At 53.3% G+C, this 15,517-nt stretch overlaps 2 protein-coding genes across 6 annotated transcripts in view; one reads left to right on the top strand and one right to left on the bottom strand.

Annotated features, from left to right (window-relative positions):
- NUP85 (nucleoporin 85) overlaps window positions 1-314 on the top strand; it is a 40,732-nt gene extending 40,418 nt beyond the window's left edge. Inside the window, exon 20 of the mRNA XM_063617235.1 lies at window positions 153-314. The gene's annotated coding sequence lies outside the window, so the exon portion shown is untranslated. The remainder of the gene's footprint in view (window positions 1-152) is intronic.
- GGA3 (golgi associated, gamma adaptin ear containing, ARF binding protein 3) overlaps window positions 186-15,517 on the bottom strand; it is a 20,522-nt gene continuing 5,190 nt past the window's right edge. For 2 of the 5 annotated variants that reach the window (XM_055241150.2, XM_055241148.2), the window contains exons 2-17: window positions 10,296-10,380; window positions 10,093-10,168; window positions 8,201-8,299; window positions 7,032-7,155; window positions 6,648-6,751; window positions 6,415-6,495; window positions 5,922-6,059; window positions 5,205-5,286; window positions 4,993-5,109; window positions 4,405-4,650; window positions 3,943-4,013; window positions 3,392-3,708; window positions 2,975-3,171; window positions 2,512-2,681; window positions 2,256-2,366; window positions 186-1,993 (exon numbers count right to left, since the gene is read on the bottom strand). In XM_055241150.2, coding sequence (XP_055097125.1) covers window positions 1,883-1,993; window positions 2,256-2,366; window positions 2,512-2,681; window positions 2,975-3,171; window positions 3,392-3,708; window positions 3,943-4,013; window positions 4,405-4,650; window positions 4,993-5,109; window positions 5,205-5,286; window positions 5,922-6,059; window positions 6,415-6,495; window positions 6,648-6,751; window positions 7,032-7,155; window positions 8,201-8,284 — 1,953 coding nt within the window. In that variant the 5' untranslated portion in view covers window positions 8,285-8,299; window positions 10,093-10,168; window positions 10,296-10,380 and the 3' untranslated portion in view covers window positions 186-1,882. Of the gene's footprint in view, window positions 1,994-2,255; window positions 2,367-2,511; window positions 2,682-2,974; window positions 3,172-3,391; window positions 3,709-3,942; window positions 4,014-4,404; window positions 4,651-4,992; window positions 5,110-5,204; window positions 5,287-5,921; window positions 6,060-6,414; window positions 6,496-6,647; window positions 6,752-7,031; window positions 7,406-8,200; window positions 8,300-10,092; window positions 10,169-10,295; window positions 10,381-15,517 lie in introns of those variants that run through there. The other 3 variants (XM_063617234.1, XM_055241149.2, XM_055241151.2) reach the window with 3 other exon arrangements.

The following is a 15,517-nucleotide window of genomic DNA, read 5'->3' as shown; positions in this document are numbered from 1 at the left end:
TTCTGGAACACTTAACATTTTGGTTATTTAGTTCCCTTAAAATATAAGCATACAGCAACCTGCACTTTTAACAAGAACCTTGGGCAGTTCTATCATAGGCTATCCTCTCATGTATATCTAGAATTCATAGGTGGTACCTTTTCCTCCATCAGGGTGAATGGCGTCTATACTAGGAAGATTCCAAGTACAGTGAAAATGGTTTTATTTAACATGCAGCAAAACAAGGGCAGCAGAGTTGGTATATCCAGTACAGCCATTTGCCACGAAGCATTGACCTCAATAGTAACGAGTAACACTCAAATAATTGTAATGTCTAGAGCGTAATAGAAAGTTCCATTTCCACATAGTAATTCCACAGACATTCCCAGGGCTGCAGCAGCCAGTCTCTGGAAAGCTCTTGGATTTATTCTTTAAGTACTAAAAAACGATTCACTTTTGACCTGTTCTCTCCTAATGAAGCAGTGAAACCTGCTTGCTAAAGACAGCGAGGGGCAGGGAAGGGATATGACCTCTTGATCCATAGTAAGGAATAAGGAAGCCTGGCAAGGGAGCAGGGAGGAACCAGGGAACGTGGTCTGTGCCACCTTCCTTTCCCCAGAGATGTCCAATTGCTGAGCTTGTTCACCTGAGCTCCGCAAGCTTCCCCCGTGTCTATGGCAGCTGGTGACTGTTTGTTTCCTTTTTTTTTTTTATGTGAGGGAGGCTTGGAGTCCATGTCCCAGGATCATATCCAGCAGCTAGAGTGGCCGGGACAAACTGGCTGGGGCCAAGCACTGTTGAAGCAACAGGGTCTGGTGACTCAGCTCAAGTAAGTGTGGCCCCTGATCTCATTACCTCCAGACCCAGCATCTCGCTGACAGTGCCCCTCAGTAGCTGGGGAACAGTTGAGGTTTCTGGGCAGCACATTAGGACATATGTCTAGTGCAACATTTGTGATCCTGAGGCCTCCTATGTCCAGCCACAGGTGCCACACCACATGCCATCTGGTGAGAGGAGAGGGAGGCCAAAGCAGTAGGATGTAGAGTGGCAGGAGATTGCAAGGGGAGGATAGCAGTTTATTTCATGCCAAGCAAGAGGTAGTCAGTAGGATGGCCTGTCCCCACGGCTGGAGGCACGCTTTTCCCAGAAAGCTGAGTACCTGCTTCTGGAGAAGGGGAAATACTGGCTCTCTTCATTTTCCTTCCTATCCCTAGTTGGGCCTGTCATGAGGCCAAATTCCATGTCCTGCCAAGATGTCCACAGGACACAGCCTGCCACTGCCAGGGACAAGCACACAACTCATCACTCCGTGGCCATTCCAGGACAATGCTGTCCACCAGAGGCAGGGCTGGGGACTTTGCAGTATGCCAGTTCCTTATTCTGGGCCAGGCACCTTCCTGGCCCACCTCCCTGGGGATGGCAGCAGGAGCTGGCTGGCAGGGGAAGCATGGAATTGCAACAGGGCTGCAACCCCTTGGGCCGTGCATCTGTCAGGTGTGAGGATGTGGCTCTTGTGGGGAGTGACCCGTGACAGTCTCTCTTTAGAGACTCCCACCCCCATCCCGGTGGCTTCAGTGAATGCCAGTAGAAGGAAGAAAACACCTAGGCCAAGCCGGGGGGTCCATGTTCCCAGGACAGCAGTGAAGTCAGGGGCCACTCCCCACCCCTGACAGCATATGGCCACTTCAAGTCACACAGGTAGATAAAAACAGGTCCTTTTAGGGGCCAAAGGACAGGTTATCACAGCAGCAGTTTGGTTCCCAGCAGAAATGCCCAGGGCCCCTGTTCCACATCAAAGCTACAAGCACTGTCGTCAGGGCATGGAGAGTGATGGGACCAGAGCCCTCCCCGTCTCAGGGCAGCCTGCCTGGCTTCAAGATGGAGATCACGGCGTCCTCTGGGGTCATAGGTTCCCCCACTGCTCCACAGGAGGGAACTGGTCCACCTCGCCCACCTCTGTGCTCAGCTGCTCCCCCAGGGCGAAGGTTAGCTTATACCGAAGCCGCACCTTCTCCTGTGACAGAGGGCAGCAAGTGAGATCCAGCCCAGATGGCCCCTCGGCAGGATGCCCTCTATTCTGCTACCCTCTCTGTGCTAGAGGAATGGTCCCTTTTCCCTGCAACCCCCAACCATGCTCAGACGCCTAACCTAAGGCAGCAAAGGGATGTGTCAATCCTACAGTCAAAACACTTCCAGCTGGGAGGTGGTGGTCCTGAGGTCCTAATCTGGGGCAGCTGGGGCCTCAGGCTGGGACCCCTGGGTTCTTTGCTGCTCACCTTCAGTGGATTGGCCAGCAACATGACCTGGGTGATGGCTGCAGGTGGCTGGATGGGGCTAAATGGAGAGAGTTCTGTCCCAGAAGGTGGCTGCAACTTCACTTTCATTGACTAAAGAGAGAGAAGCTCCTTTGAAGAGAACTGGCAGGTGCCCCAGATGGAACCCGCAGTGCACACACACACTGCCACCTGCTGGCGGCAAAGGCCTCTACACAACAGGGTCAAGGCCGTTTTGGCCCCAGGGAGACACTGGTACCTTGGGCACTGCAGCCTGCAGCACGATGCTCTTGACAGGTAAGGGAGCCGTGTTCAGCATGGACACCACCACCACCAGCACGTCAGGTCGTCCCGGGGGACACTCCTTGGCAAAGTGGAAGAGGATGCGGAAGCCATTTTTATCGTAGGCTGTCACAGGAAGGGCACTGCCTGCAAGAAAGTGGCATGTGAGCGTGGGAGGAGCAGCACCAGGGACACCCAACAGAGCCCCGGCGGTGAGGAGAAAAGGGCTACTCCATGGTCATGATGAGTCCAGTGCTTCCTAACGGAATCTGGGAGAGGCGCTCGGTGAGGAGCCTAAGACCACGAATGCAGGCAGGGAGGCCTGCCTGGCTTTAAGGGACCCTGTGCAAAGAGTGCGTGGATCCATCCCTGTCGCATGTCCTACAGCTCCGTGGCTGTAGGCCCCACCGCCCCACCCACCTCAAGCCTCCAACACCTACTAGGCTTGATGGATTCCAGGGGCACGTGGATGCTGGCCAGGGAGAGCTCAGGCCCCTTCAGGGGGCTGCCCTGGGACTGGAAACTCAGTGGCTGGAAGAGCGGGCTGCCGGGCCCCGTGGAGAAGGGCAGGAGAGGCCTGGCTGGGGTGGTGGTGGGGATGAGAGGGGAGGTGGCGGGTTTCACCAAGCCCGAGGTCCTGGGAGGCGGGAAAGATGGAAAGCACGTCAGAGAGACAGCCAGAGCTGAAGGACTCTCACCCAAGGCCCCTGGCCATGCTCTCACCCAGGCCCACCCCTTGCCTTCCAGCCTGACTGATGATGGGACTACAAGGCACCCCCACCCCTTAAAAGTTAGCTCTGGTTCTGACACATTCAGGCCCAACCCTCAGCAACCCCACCTCTCCTCCCACTCATTACACTTTGGCCTCTTCTAGAAGCTGATCAAGGGCATCCAGATGGTGCAGCGCGCTATCGCCCAATGCCAAGCCATGGTGCCCAGGGACTGCGGGCTCAACTTTTGGGGCCAAAGCTGGGGCCACTCCAGTAGAAAAGAAGGATCCCGCACTGGGGGCAGGAACACTGGCTGGGACCACAGGAGCTGGGAAGGGAGGCGGCAGTGGAGCTTGGGAGCTGCTTGAGGAGGGGGCTGAGGGCTGGAGCAGAGGAGCGTTGGAGGCGCCACAGGCAGTGGTCCCCGGCCTGGGGCTGAAGAAGTCCAGGTCAGACTGTTCCCTCTATGAGCAACAGAAAGGGTGGTGAACCGAGGGCGGGTGGGGAGGGCCTGCCGCTGGAACAGGGCACAGCCCTCCGAGGACTGCGCAGAAGACAGCCCCGGAGGCGCTCATTGTTCCCCACTGCAGCTGGCACGCTCTGGAGGGGAAGGACAGCTAACTGCAGCCCAGGAGACATGACGCTGGAAGGCGGAGGTCCTCGGCACAGTAATGCTGTCACCAATCCTGTGCCCCTACCTGGAGCAGGTGCCACTGGCTGTTCCCAGCTGACTCTCCAGGAGGAATGTCAGGGGCTGGGTCGGTGAGGCCTGACAACAGAGAAGAAAACGGGATGAGAAGAGGCTCTGAGCTGGGCAGCCCTAGCCCCGCCTTGCCTGAGGAGGGGTCAGGTGACAAGTGACATCAATGGGTGAAGGTGTAGGGAGAAGCTGTTCTGCAGGCAGCCTCCAGAGGGGAATGGAGCCCTCCAGTCCATGATGCAGAAGTGGGGGGCCTGTGGAGCGGGGTGCAGGGCAAGAGGCAGAGTCCACCAGGAGGATGGCCCTGGGGCCCTCAGGGTTGCTGAACTTCACTGACTACCTACAACTCAGGGTTCTTTGCCCACCCCAACAGTCACACGGGCTCTTCCTAATTCCACACACCCTTCTTCCTCCCAGAGTCCTGTCAGGGGATGCCCCTGACGCCCCCTGTGGGCCGCACCCAAGCAGAGCAGCTCCTCGTCCAGCCAGGAGAGGGTGTTGCTTGTGCTGCTGGGCCCCGGGGTGGCCTCGGCCTGGCTAGAGGAGCGGCTCCGTGGAGGTGCTGAGGCCTGGGGTGGTGGAGGGAGGATCGGGATGCCTGAGGAGGGTGGAGTGGGTGCTGGGGCCAACACGGAGGACAAACTGTTTGTCGTGTCCAGCTCCGCAAGGTCGATGAGCGTGCCTTGGTTACTGCACTGACTGTTTCCTGGATGGGTCAACAGAGCAGAACAGGAATAATTAGGGGTCTTCTAGTGGCTGTGTGGCAGAAGGCAGCACCCTAGGCACAGAGGTTACTGCTACAGCCTCTGGCCTAATCCAGTGGCATCTCTGCCAGGGGATGCTGCAAAGCAAGCCTGGGAAAGCAGGCGGGGAAATTCCCACCCACATCTCCAGGCCTCCGGGAAGCTGGAGGACTGCTTGGAATGGCAAAGAACTCCCTTGGGCCTTGTGCAACACCACCACGCTGGCCAGCCTACACCCGCAGCTTCATGGTAGGGACCTGAGGCTGGTCTGGAGGAGTCTAGAGTTGAGGACCAGAGCATCTCACCTTCCGAGTCAGGCAGGGTTAAGGTAGCCACCTCGCCATTGATGACCTGCCCTTCAATAATTGCTTTGTAAGAGTTGATGACCCGGGAGAGGTTGTCACTGGCCTGCAGGATGTCCCCTGGAGCAGGAAAGAGACTTCTCACTCCTGTTGTGACTGTTCCCACCCACATATCCGAACGCCTGGCTTATCCCCAACAGTCACTCTTCACTCACCCAAACTGTTATCATTGTCCTCAGTCTCACTGGCGAGTTTAAATAAAGTCCGCCTCTTGTTCTCACACTGATCAAACAGCTCCTGAAAGAGACTCAGACATAAAAATCAAACCACAAAGGCCCTTAGAGATCATGTGATTCATTCAGGGTTCATGCCCAGAAAATGGCGGGGATATGCCAGTTGCCACGGTCAGTTACCAACAGAGCTGGGACCACAGCGCACGTCTTCTTGCCACCAGCCACCACCACACCATGTCACCCAGGATGTTTGTCTAGGTAGCAGTCACCAGGAGGGTCAGGGGAAGTCAGTCCCCTCCTGCCTTCTGGGCTGGCATGTTCCTCAGAACTCAAAATATCCATCCAACCATGGCCTGCACCACATGGGCATCAGGGTTACAAGGAAGCCTCTCTGTCTTGATGTCCCCAAGGTAGTAAGGAAAAGCAGAGAGCAGGGGTGAGCACCAAGGGCATGGTCTCTGGAGTCAGACTCAGGTTTCCATCCAGCCCTTACACCCTGGACAAGTCAGCTGATCCCAGGAAGCAAATGGGGACGCCACCCTCTACTGACATGGCTGCTGTGCAGATGAGTAAGGTCATGAATACACTGCCAAGTGCACAGCCCGGGTCTCTGACAAGGCAGGTGCTCAGCAAATGCTGGCTGAGCTCCTGGAGGGCAGCGCAGCCCCAAGAGGCAGCCTTTGCCGTCGGCGGTCCCACCTTCATCAGCTCTCTGTCCCCATCCGAAGAGTCCTCCTGGCTGTAATGAAGCAGCATCTCATTGAGCAGTCTCACGTTGTTGTTAACTTCCTCTAACGTGTGCAGACGCTTGGTCACCTTCTGGATCCGTGCCTCATCCTGCCCCAATGAAGAAGTTCAAGAGAAAGAGAGTGTCACTTGAGTGTCTTTCCACTTCCACCAGGTCACACCTTACCCAACACAAGTACAGAGGCTCGGAAGCTCCCTTCAGTGTGGGGTGCCTGGGGTCCAGTCTACACTTCTGCTTTCACATCCCTGCTCCCAACCCACTCCTCTCTTCCGTGCTCCCGCGGAAGCTATTGTGCTCCTCCTCCCACTCTCAGCCTCCGGGGCACAGGTAGGGCAGCTGGCAGCAGGGGAGAACAAAACAGGCCCGTGTCCAGGGGCAAAGTGGCTTCTGCTGTGTGGCCATGGGCTCCTCCACCCCATGCCTGAAGGACCAGGGCCCACTCACTTCCTTCACCATGGACTTGATGAGCTTGTTGGCCTCCTGCAGGTCATCTGGGTTTTTGCTTTTCAGCAGCTTGGCTAAAAGCTGAGAGAGCAGGAAATCAGAGGTGAAGGGAAGAGGCAGCACCCCTACCCCAGGGAAACCCCAGAGAGCTCCCCGCAGCACAGTGCAAACCACATTCCCCTGCTGCCACCCCCTCTCATACAAGAAAATCCCAGAGCCAGGGTGTCCTTTACCTTGGACTTCTCCTCATCATCAAAAACAGGGTTTTTGGGACGAGGTGGTGGAGAGGGGATCAGCGTCCTATCCACAGGAATTGGTGGGTCAGACTGCACTATGCCTGAAAGGGGACATGGCAGCACGTGCACTCAGGCTGTGGTCACCTTGTCACCCCTCCTCATACACCAAGGGCCACGTCCCTGTGATCAAGATCTGCAAAGGGTAGCAGGGTGGAGGGCAGGCTGCCACACCTTATCCCATCCAACTCCGACTCAGCCTTGCCTGGGGACAAATGCTGTTCTCTTCAGGAGGGACTCTGCGGACCCCAAACCTTCCCTTCTCTCCTTGCCTGGGCCAGCCTTCAAGGGCTGCCTGGAGGCTGTGGGCAGGCAGACACGTACCCTGTCTCTTCAGCATGTGGTAGGCGTCTTTGATCTTTGCTTCTTCTGGTAGGGCCACGGTCCAGCTGTACAGCAGCTCAATAACCTTGGTCTTCACTTTTACAGACACCCTGTCCCCCAGGTACTACATGGCAAAAGAAAATGAGAGGACCTAGTAAGTGCAGTTTGGAGGCAGAGAAGGTGTAAGGCTCCCTCCACAGCAATGGCGTGGCTGCTCAGCAGCTGTGGTCCTCCTCAAAATCCGCAGGTGTCCAAGTATGTGTGAGACAGCGTGGGGAGGGGAAGGACTCCCTGTGGTGTGGTTGTGTCCATCTGGATACAGTCTGTGGATAGGCAGGGGGCCAGCAGGTCATCACCTTCTGTCCAGAAGTGTCCTGTAAGTGTATTTATGACCTTACTCATCTGCACAGCAGCCACGTCAGTAGGGGTGGCATCCCCATTTGCCGCCTGGGATCATCTGACTTGCCCAGGGTGTAAAGGCCAGATGGAAACCTGAGTCTGACACCAGAGACCACGCCCTCGGTGCTCACCCCTGCTTTCCGCCCTTCCTGACTGCCTCGGGGACATTAGGACAGAGAGGCTTCCTTGTGACCCTGATGCCCATGTGGTGCAGGCCACGGTTGGGTGGATATTTTGAGTTCTGAGGAACACGTGCATTTTCACGCACAAGTTGCCAGAAACACAACTGCATTTTATCTTGAGGTTGTTCATGAGAATGTCTTTAGCATGAAAAAGTATTCCCTCTGCTTTAAGTGGGCCCAGAGCTGGGCCGCATCAGCGTGCAACAGAACATGGCCAGCTGAGCATCGGAGCAATGACGGAGGCCAGCTCCCCGTATCCACGTGAGACAGGCCAAGAAAACCCACAAAACCCACAACTGCCGTGTGCCAGGCGCCTAGAGTCCCACACTACATGGGCCCTCACCCTGGACAAACAGCCACTGCCACATCACCTGTCAGATGTGGGCTGAGGGCGCTTCAGAAAAAGCTGCCGGTCCCTGTGGCCTGTTTGGTCATCCCGTTACCTCCAGGGCCTAGCTCTCTAAGGAAAAGACACAAATAATCTCAGCTCCCTGGAGATGTTGGATGGGCAGTGAAAGCCAGTATGATGGGAGATGGGAATGAACACACAAGCAGTCCCTAAAAGCAAGGAATCTGCCGCTGACTGACCTTTGGAGAGACGACTTTGATTAACTCATTCAAAAAGCGGAACTTCCCCACTTCGTTATGAAATCTCCTCCCACAGTTCTTCATGCATGCCTCCAGCACCTGTAGCCGCACAGAGGAGAGCGCTCAGTGAGGGCGCGCTTGGGGCTGGGACCTGGCACTGGCAAGATCCCTGGCACCCAGAGAGCGCTGAATAAACACGCCCACAGGAAGGAGCTCATCACAAAAAGCGGTGTGCACTGCCCGGGGACAGTGTAATTACACAATGAGATCGCTCACAGACCATGTCCCTCCAACTGCAAACCTCTGCTGGGGAAGCTGGGCAGGGACTAAAGCAAGAAACCCTGAGACCCCGACCCCAAGAAGGCCTGGATGCCAGTCCTGGAAGGTGCCTTCCTTAAAGATTCTGGCCTCGTGTTTTACAATGAGGGAGGTGAGGTCCAGGGACAAAGTTTCGCTGACTCGGTGTCCCGGGTTCTTTCCACAAGCTCACCAACAATTGTGCAGGGAATGGGAGGGATGTTTAAATCCTATTATCTTTGAAAAAGATAACAGGATATTTCTCCTCCCTCCGCTTATCTCCCTAACTTACGCTTTGGCTTTCCTGTGCTGCCTATGGTCCCTGGCACTGCATTTCTAAGGGGGAGTGCACTGTCCAGGCTCCCTTTCTTGGCTTCTGCATTTTAAAGCACGGTTTCTCAGATGAGGCCTGGCTGACATTTTGGGCTGGTCATTCTTCGTTGTGGGGGACCACTCTGCACTTTATAGGGTGTCGAGCAGCATCCCTGGCCTCTGCCTACTTGATGCCAGGAGGACCCCCACCCTGATGTGTGACAACTAAAAATGTTTCCAGACATTGCCAAATGTTCCCTGGAAGGCCCTGTTGGGAATCACTGGGTTTTGTTACTTTTTTTTTTTTTTTTTTTTTTGAGACAGAATCTCGCTATGTTGGTCAGGCTAGAGTGCAATGGTGTGGTCACCACTCACTTTAGCCTCAACTTCCCAGGCTCAAGCCATCCTCCAACCTCAGCCTCCCGAGGAGCTGGGACCACAGGTGTGTGCCACTGTGCCTGGCTAATTTTTTTTTTTTTTGTAGAGACAAGGTCTCACTATGTTGCCTAGGCTGGTCTTGAATTCCCTTAAGCGATCCTCCCGGCCGAGGCCCCCCAAAGTGCTGGGACTATAGGTACAAGCCACCGTGCCCCGCTGAGAATCACTGTTTTAAGGAATTCGTTCTACAGCAAACATGACTGAGGGGTGCACGTGAACCAGATGATATTTCCTCTTTTCTCTTTCTAGGACCTGAATGCAGTCAGGCTAGAGTCCCGGATTCCTCAGATCTCGGCTGCTCTTTGTTTTCGGAGCATGTGGAGGCACTGAGGGCCAGGCACCATTCCACACCTTAAATTCCCTCAGTCTGAATAGACACTAAGATCTGCCCCAGGGGCCTCAGCCATCAGTGCAACACCTTCACTAGTGACCGGCATTGTTTAACTACAGAATGAACTGGACTGACCCCTCTTTTCTTCAGCTGGCCAGCTCTGAACTATCAACACAGCCTTGTCAGCATCTCTTCACGAAGCCTTCTCTCACGCCACATGGGGCTCAGGGCCGACTCTGGGCTGCTTGCCTTAGCCCCTCTGCCTCACACACTAACCATGTGGCCGTGTGCTGGCAGGGATGGTACCGCAGTCACCTCTGAGGCCTCAGGGCCTGGCACAATGCACACACATTTGTGGAACAGCTGGCTGAACAGATTCGAGATCTATCTAGTCTGTATCAAGGACTTTCTGTTGGCTTTTGGCATGAGCCCTGAGAACCGCTATGGGGGCACAAGGAATGGTGTGGGCAGGTGAAGGGCTGCAGTTTTCACCTCTGGAGAGTGAAGGACCTACCGTCAGGGCCTGGAGTGCCTCCCATTCCTGCGGGGACTGGACCTTGTGGGCCAGCAGTCGGACGGCGATCTGTGGCCTGGGGGACAAGCAGAACACACTTCAGTGCACTAAGCCTGGGGCTACCTGGCTGGCCCTCCTTGGCCATGGTTGTTGCCCTTCCTAGTCTGCTCCCTCTCAGCTGCCCCCACAGTGCTGAGACTCACCCTTCGAGCTCCTTGTTGATCTGATCACAGAAGCCAATTATGTATTCCCAGTCCTCCTGGCGGTTGGAAGGATTGGTGGCTTTATCTTGCGACAGAACAAAGAAGAGGACAAGTGTTAGGAAGAGCAAGGAGGATGCAGTGGAAGGTTTTCTTCGCAAGTTTTAGGCACTAAGAGTTTGCTTTCAACTTTACTCTCTAATAGAGAAGCCTCAGTAGAACAGTCAGTAGCAAGGAGACAGAAAAAAAAAAAAGTTCAGTCAGAGAGCAAATACAAATACTGCTTTCTGTCCAGTATTTTGAAAGTCACAAATAAAAGAGAAAACAAATTCTGTGTCGTAAAGCTTAGAGTGGAATCAAGGTCAAAAGGACAAACACAAATAATTAAAATATTCCCCAAAAAAATGCCTACATAAGACATGAATATAATAAAGGGAACTCCAGCTATACGAAAATGAGCTCAGTGTTAAGCGAGTGGAGATGGTCAAGAAGGGTTTTTGGGGAAACTGAAATCAGATTGAACTAGATAAAAAATATACATATTTATAACCATGAATTTTTTTTTTTTTGACATGGAGTCTCGCTCTTGTTGCCCAGGCCGTAGTACAGTGGTGCGATCTTAGCTCACTGCAACCTCTGCCTCCTAGGTTCAAGTGATTCTCCTGCCTCAGCCTCCCAAGTAGCTGGGACTACAGGTGCCCACCACCATGCCCAACTAATTTTGTATTTTTAGTAGCGATGGGGTTTCTCCATGTTGGTCAGGCTGGTCTCAAACTCCCGACCTCAGGTGATCCGCCCGCCTCGGCCTCCCAAAGTGCTGGGATTACAAGCGTGAGCCTCCACGCCCAGCGAGTATTTTCCACATACCTGTCAAAAGGTTTTTCCAGACCTAGCCTTCCATAATGCTTTAAGTGCTTTTGAAATTGCACACAATGCTCATCATTGTCAAGCCAACAAAATTTACTTAGCCCCTACTAAGCCCCGGTCACCGTGCAACTTGCCTGGGATTGCAGCTTGAGTATCTAGCACCCCCAGGCTCTAATGGCCTTCCATGGTCAAGCACAAACACAAGTACTGGAGCTCTCAGACGGCCACTGGGATTTAAAATCCAGGCACCAAATGCAAACTTCTGATATTTGGTATGGGCTCTCCTCCCTGTTACCTTCCCACCAAACCTGTGAATACACGGAAGAGCCCAGCTGAGGGTGGTTACATGGGTTCCCATATCTGATTCAGATCCAGAGGCTCCCTCTTCAGAAAGCACTCTCCAGCTGTTTGCTAAATTTAGGGCTTTGGGTTCCAAAGACAAATGGAAGGCTGAAGACGCACACCCTTTAAAACACTCCTGCTCCCTCCCCAGATGTCTATGAGGGCCCAAAGCAGGGCATCAGAGCCCCTCCCGACAAGCCCCTCTCTGTCATTACTTTCTGAATTCTGATTCCTCATAATTGTATTTTGTTAACTTTAAAAATCACCAGCTGGGGGGCCGGGCGCGGTGGCTCACACCTGTAATCCCAGCACTTTGGGAGGCCGAGGCGAGCGGATCACGAGGTCAGGAGATCAAGACCATCCTGGCTAACACAGTGAAACCCTGTCTCTACTAAAAATACAAAAAATTAGCAGGGTGAGGTGGCGGGCGCCTGTAGTCCCAGCTACTCGGGAGGCTGAGGCAAAAGAATGGCGTGAACCCGGGGCGCGGAGTCTGCAGTGAGCCGAGATTGCGCCAGTGCATTCCAGCCTGGGCGACAGTGAGACTCCGTCTCAAAAAAAAAAAAAAAAATCACCAGCTGGGCCGGGTGCAGTGGCTCACGCCTGTAATTGCAACACTTTGGGAGGCAGAGACAGGCGGATTACCTGAGGTCAGGAGTTCAAGACTAACCTGACCAACATGGAGAAACACCATCTCTACTAAAAATACAGAATTAGCTGGCCATGGTGGCACATGTCTGTAGTCCCAGCTACTCATGAGGCTGAGGCAGGAGAATCGCTTGAACCCAGGAGGCAGAGGTTGCCTTGAGCCAAGATCGTGCCATTGTACTCCAGCCTGGGCAACAAGAGTGAAAACTCTGTCTAAAAAAAAAAAAAAAAAAAAAAAAAAAATCACCAGCTGGATGAGCAAATCCTAACAGAGACTCCAGCTCCTTCACTGGGAACAGGGCTGCAGGGATCTGAGTAGCCACAGCTGCCAGGCAGAGGGAAGGCCCGTGGCAACCAGTGTATCACCCTGCTTCCCAGGCTGGGGCTCGGCCTCCCCGGCAGTGTTTCTGTTCCGGCTGCAAGGGGAAGATTCTGATGGTTTAGGTTCTTATTTATTTATTTATTTATTTTGAGATTGAGTCTCACTGTGTCACCCAGGCTGGAGTGCAGTGGTGCGATCTAGGCTCACTGCAACCTCCGCCTCCCAGGTTCAAGCTATTCTCTTGCCTCAGCCTCCCAAGTAGCTGGGATTATAGGCATGCGCCGCTATGCCTGGCTACTTTTTGTATTTTTAGTAGAGATGGGGTTTCGCCATGTTGGCCAGGCTGGTCTTGACCTCCTGACCTCAGGTAAGGAGGTCAAGACCAGCCCCGGCCTCCCAAAGTGCTGGGATTACAGGTGGGAGCCACCGCACCCCGCCTAGGTTCCTATTTAGAAGAAAAGAAGGTGTCTGTCTTCAATCTTGAAAGAGAATTAGCAGGTCCTTCAAAATCTGGAGCTTGAAAGGAGGGGAGTTGAATGTAATCAAGGGTAGCCATTTGGAAAGAAATGTCTGGCAATCCTGCATTACTGTATGGTAGCCTACCAGCTATCACATTCCAAATGCCAAGTCTCTCCCACCAATTGTCTGAAACTTTCTCAGGCATTAGCGTAGCTCTGTTACTAATTCCTATCAGGTGCTTAAAGTTCTCACATAACACCAAAAGGCTGCAGGGTACAAAAATTGAATGGTCTGAGGAGCCATCCCCATCCCCCAGGGCTATTATTTTGGGAACAGTCATACACCTTGTGATAGAAGAAAAATTGCCCCACTCACTTTCACTTTTTGCACGGGGAAAAGCATCTTCCGAGTACAGAGTAAAATGTGGATCCCCCCAACCCCTGAAACAATTGGTATTCACCATACGATATCTTCTTCCCAAGCCTATTAGAGGTTCCAACAGCATTTCTGCTTCCAAGAACACTGCTGCCCACTTTTCACTTGTATTAATTTCTCTAGAATCTCACTTTCTTCCACCTTGATAGACCTTTTTATGGCAAATCCACAGGGAGCTCTTTGCCTACTCACAGGCACAAAAAGCCCTAGTTTCTGCAATGGTCAGTTCCATGTCTATTTCCTCCAGCTCTCTGGGCAGCTCAGAAAGCAGAGCTCACCCGCCCACAGAAACGGGAAGGAACCTCTGGGGATAATTCTGGGTGACTTGATCTCTCCATCTGCCTACTGCCTCCCCAGCAGATGCACACAGCCTTCCACCCACTCAACATTTCCTTCACCTGGCACAGAGGTGACACCCGAGCTTCCCCTATAGACCTTGCCTTCCCGAACCGCCCCTCCGGGCTCTGCTCTGACTCGTGGTTTCTGTCTATTTTCGAGTTTCTGTTGAAAGCCTCATCTGTTTCTGTGTCTCTGGATTTCCTGCTTTCATTTTTCAGCTTCACTCCATCGCTAGCCTAGACTCTCGTGGGACTTAAAACGTCACGTGGGCATGGCAACAGCAGCATTGGGTACCCCATTCCAGCACGGCTCAAACATTCTAGAGAAAACAAGATCTACATAGCAGGCTGGATATGGTGGCTCAGCCTGTAATCTCAGCACTTTGGGAGGCCAAGGCAGGTGGATCATTTGAGGTCAGGAGTTCGAGACCAGCCTGTTCAACATGGTGAAATCCTGTCTCTACTAAAAATACTAAAATTAGCCAGGCGCGGTAGCACACACCTGTAATGCCAGCTACTTGAAGGCTGAGGCCGGAGAAGTGCTTGAACCTAGGAGGCAGAGGTTGCAGTGAGCCATGATTGTGCCACTGCACTCCAGCCTGGGCAACAGAGCGAGTGAGACTCCAGCTCCAAAAAAAAAAAATATATATATATATATATATATATATGGTCTGGGCACGGTGGCTCACGCCTGTAATCCCAGCACTTTGGGAGGCCAAGGCAGGAGGATCACCTGAGTGAGGTTAGGAGTTCAAGACCAGCCTGACCAACATGGTGAAACCCCATCTCTACTAAAAATACAAAATTAGCTGGGCATGGTTCCGCGTGCCTGTGATCCCAGCTACTCAGGAGGCTAAGGCAGGAGAACCACTTGAACCCAGGAGGCAGAGGTTGCAGTGAGCTGAGATCAGGCCATTGCACTCCAGCCTGGGCCATACAGTGAGGCTCCATCTCCAAAAAGAAAAATCTACGTAACAAATGACTTACAAACAAGCTGAGGCAAGAACATGGGCTGGAAAGGGAGCAAAGGTCAACCTTCACTAGGGTCCTGAATGGAAACACAAACTTAGTCAATCACCAAGTCTTTGTTAAGCACTCGCAGACAATGAAGTAAACAGCATGTCAGCACGCCAGATCCTAGAGGGACTACAGAAAAAGTTCCAGACACAGATTTTACCCTCGAGGAGGCTGTGCTCTCCTGGTTCAAAAAATGAAAAAAAAAGGCTGGGCGCGGTGGCTCACGCTTGTAATCCCAGCACTTTGGGAGGCCGAGGCGGGCGGATCACGAGGTCAGGAGATCGAGACCACGGTGAAACCCCGTCTCTACTAAAAATACAAAAAAAAAAAATTAGCCGGGCGTGGTGGCGGGCGCCTGTAGTCCCAGCTACTCGGACAGGCTGAGGCAGGAGAATGGCGTGAACCCGGGAGGCGGAGCTTGCAGTGAGCCGAGATTGCGCCACTGCACTCCAGCCTGGGCGACAGAGCGAGACTCCGTCTCAAAAAAAAAAAGAAAAAAAAATCAGTTCAAAAAACAAGACAGTAGATAATTGGGCTAATTTGGTACAGAAATGAGTGTAAAAACAAATGTATGGCCTGGGCACGGTGGCTCACACCCACAATCCCAGCATTTTGAGAGGCTGAGGTGGGTGGATCACGAGGTCAGGAGTTCAAGACCAGCCTGGCTAAGATAGTGAAACCCTGTCTCTACTAAAACTACAAAAATTAGCCAGGCAAAGTGGCAGGCGCCTGTAATCCCAGCTACTTGGGAGGCTGAGGCAGGAGAATCGCTTTAACCCAGGCGGCAGAGGTTGCAA

Source organism: Symphalangus syndactylus, chromosome 14, assembly GCF_028878055.3.
Source record: "Symphalangus syndactylus isolate Jambi chromosome 14, NHGRI_mSymSyn1-v2.1_pri, whole genome shotgun sequence".
Classification (NCBI taxonomy): Eukaryota; Metazoa; Chordata; class Mammalia; order Primates; family Hylobatidae; genus Symphalangus; species Symphalangus syndactylus.
The sequence above is the reverse complement of the archived record's forward strand: the minus strand, read 5'-3'. Positions and strand labels throughout refer to the sequence as shown.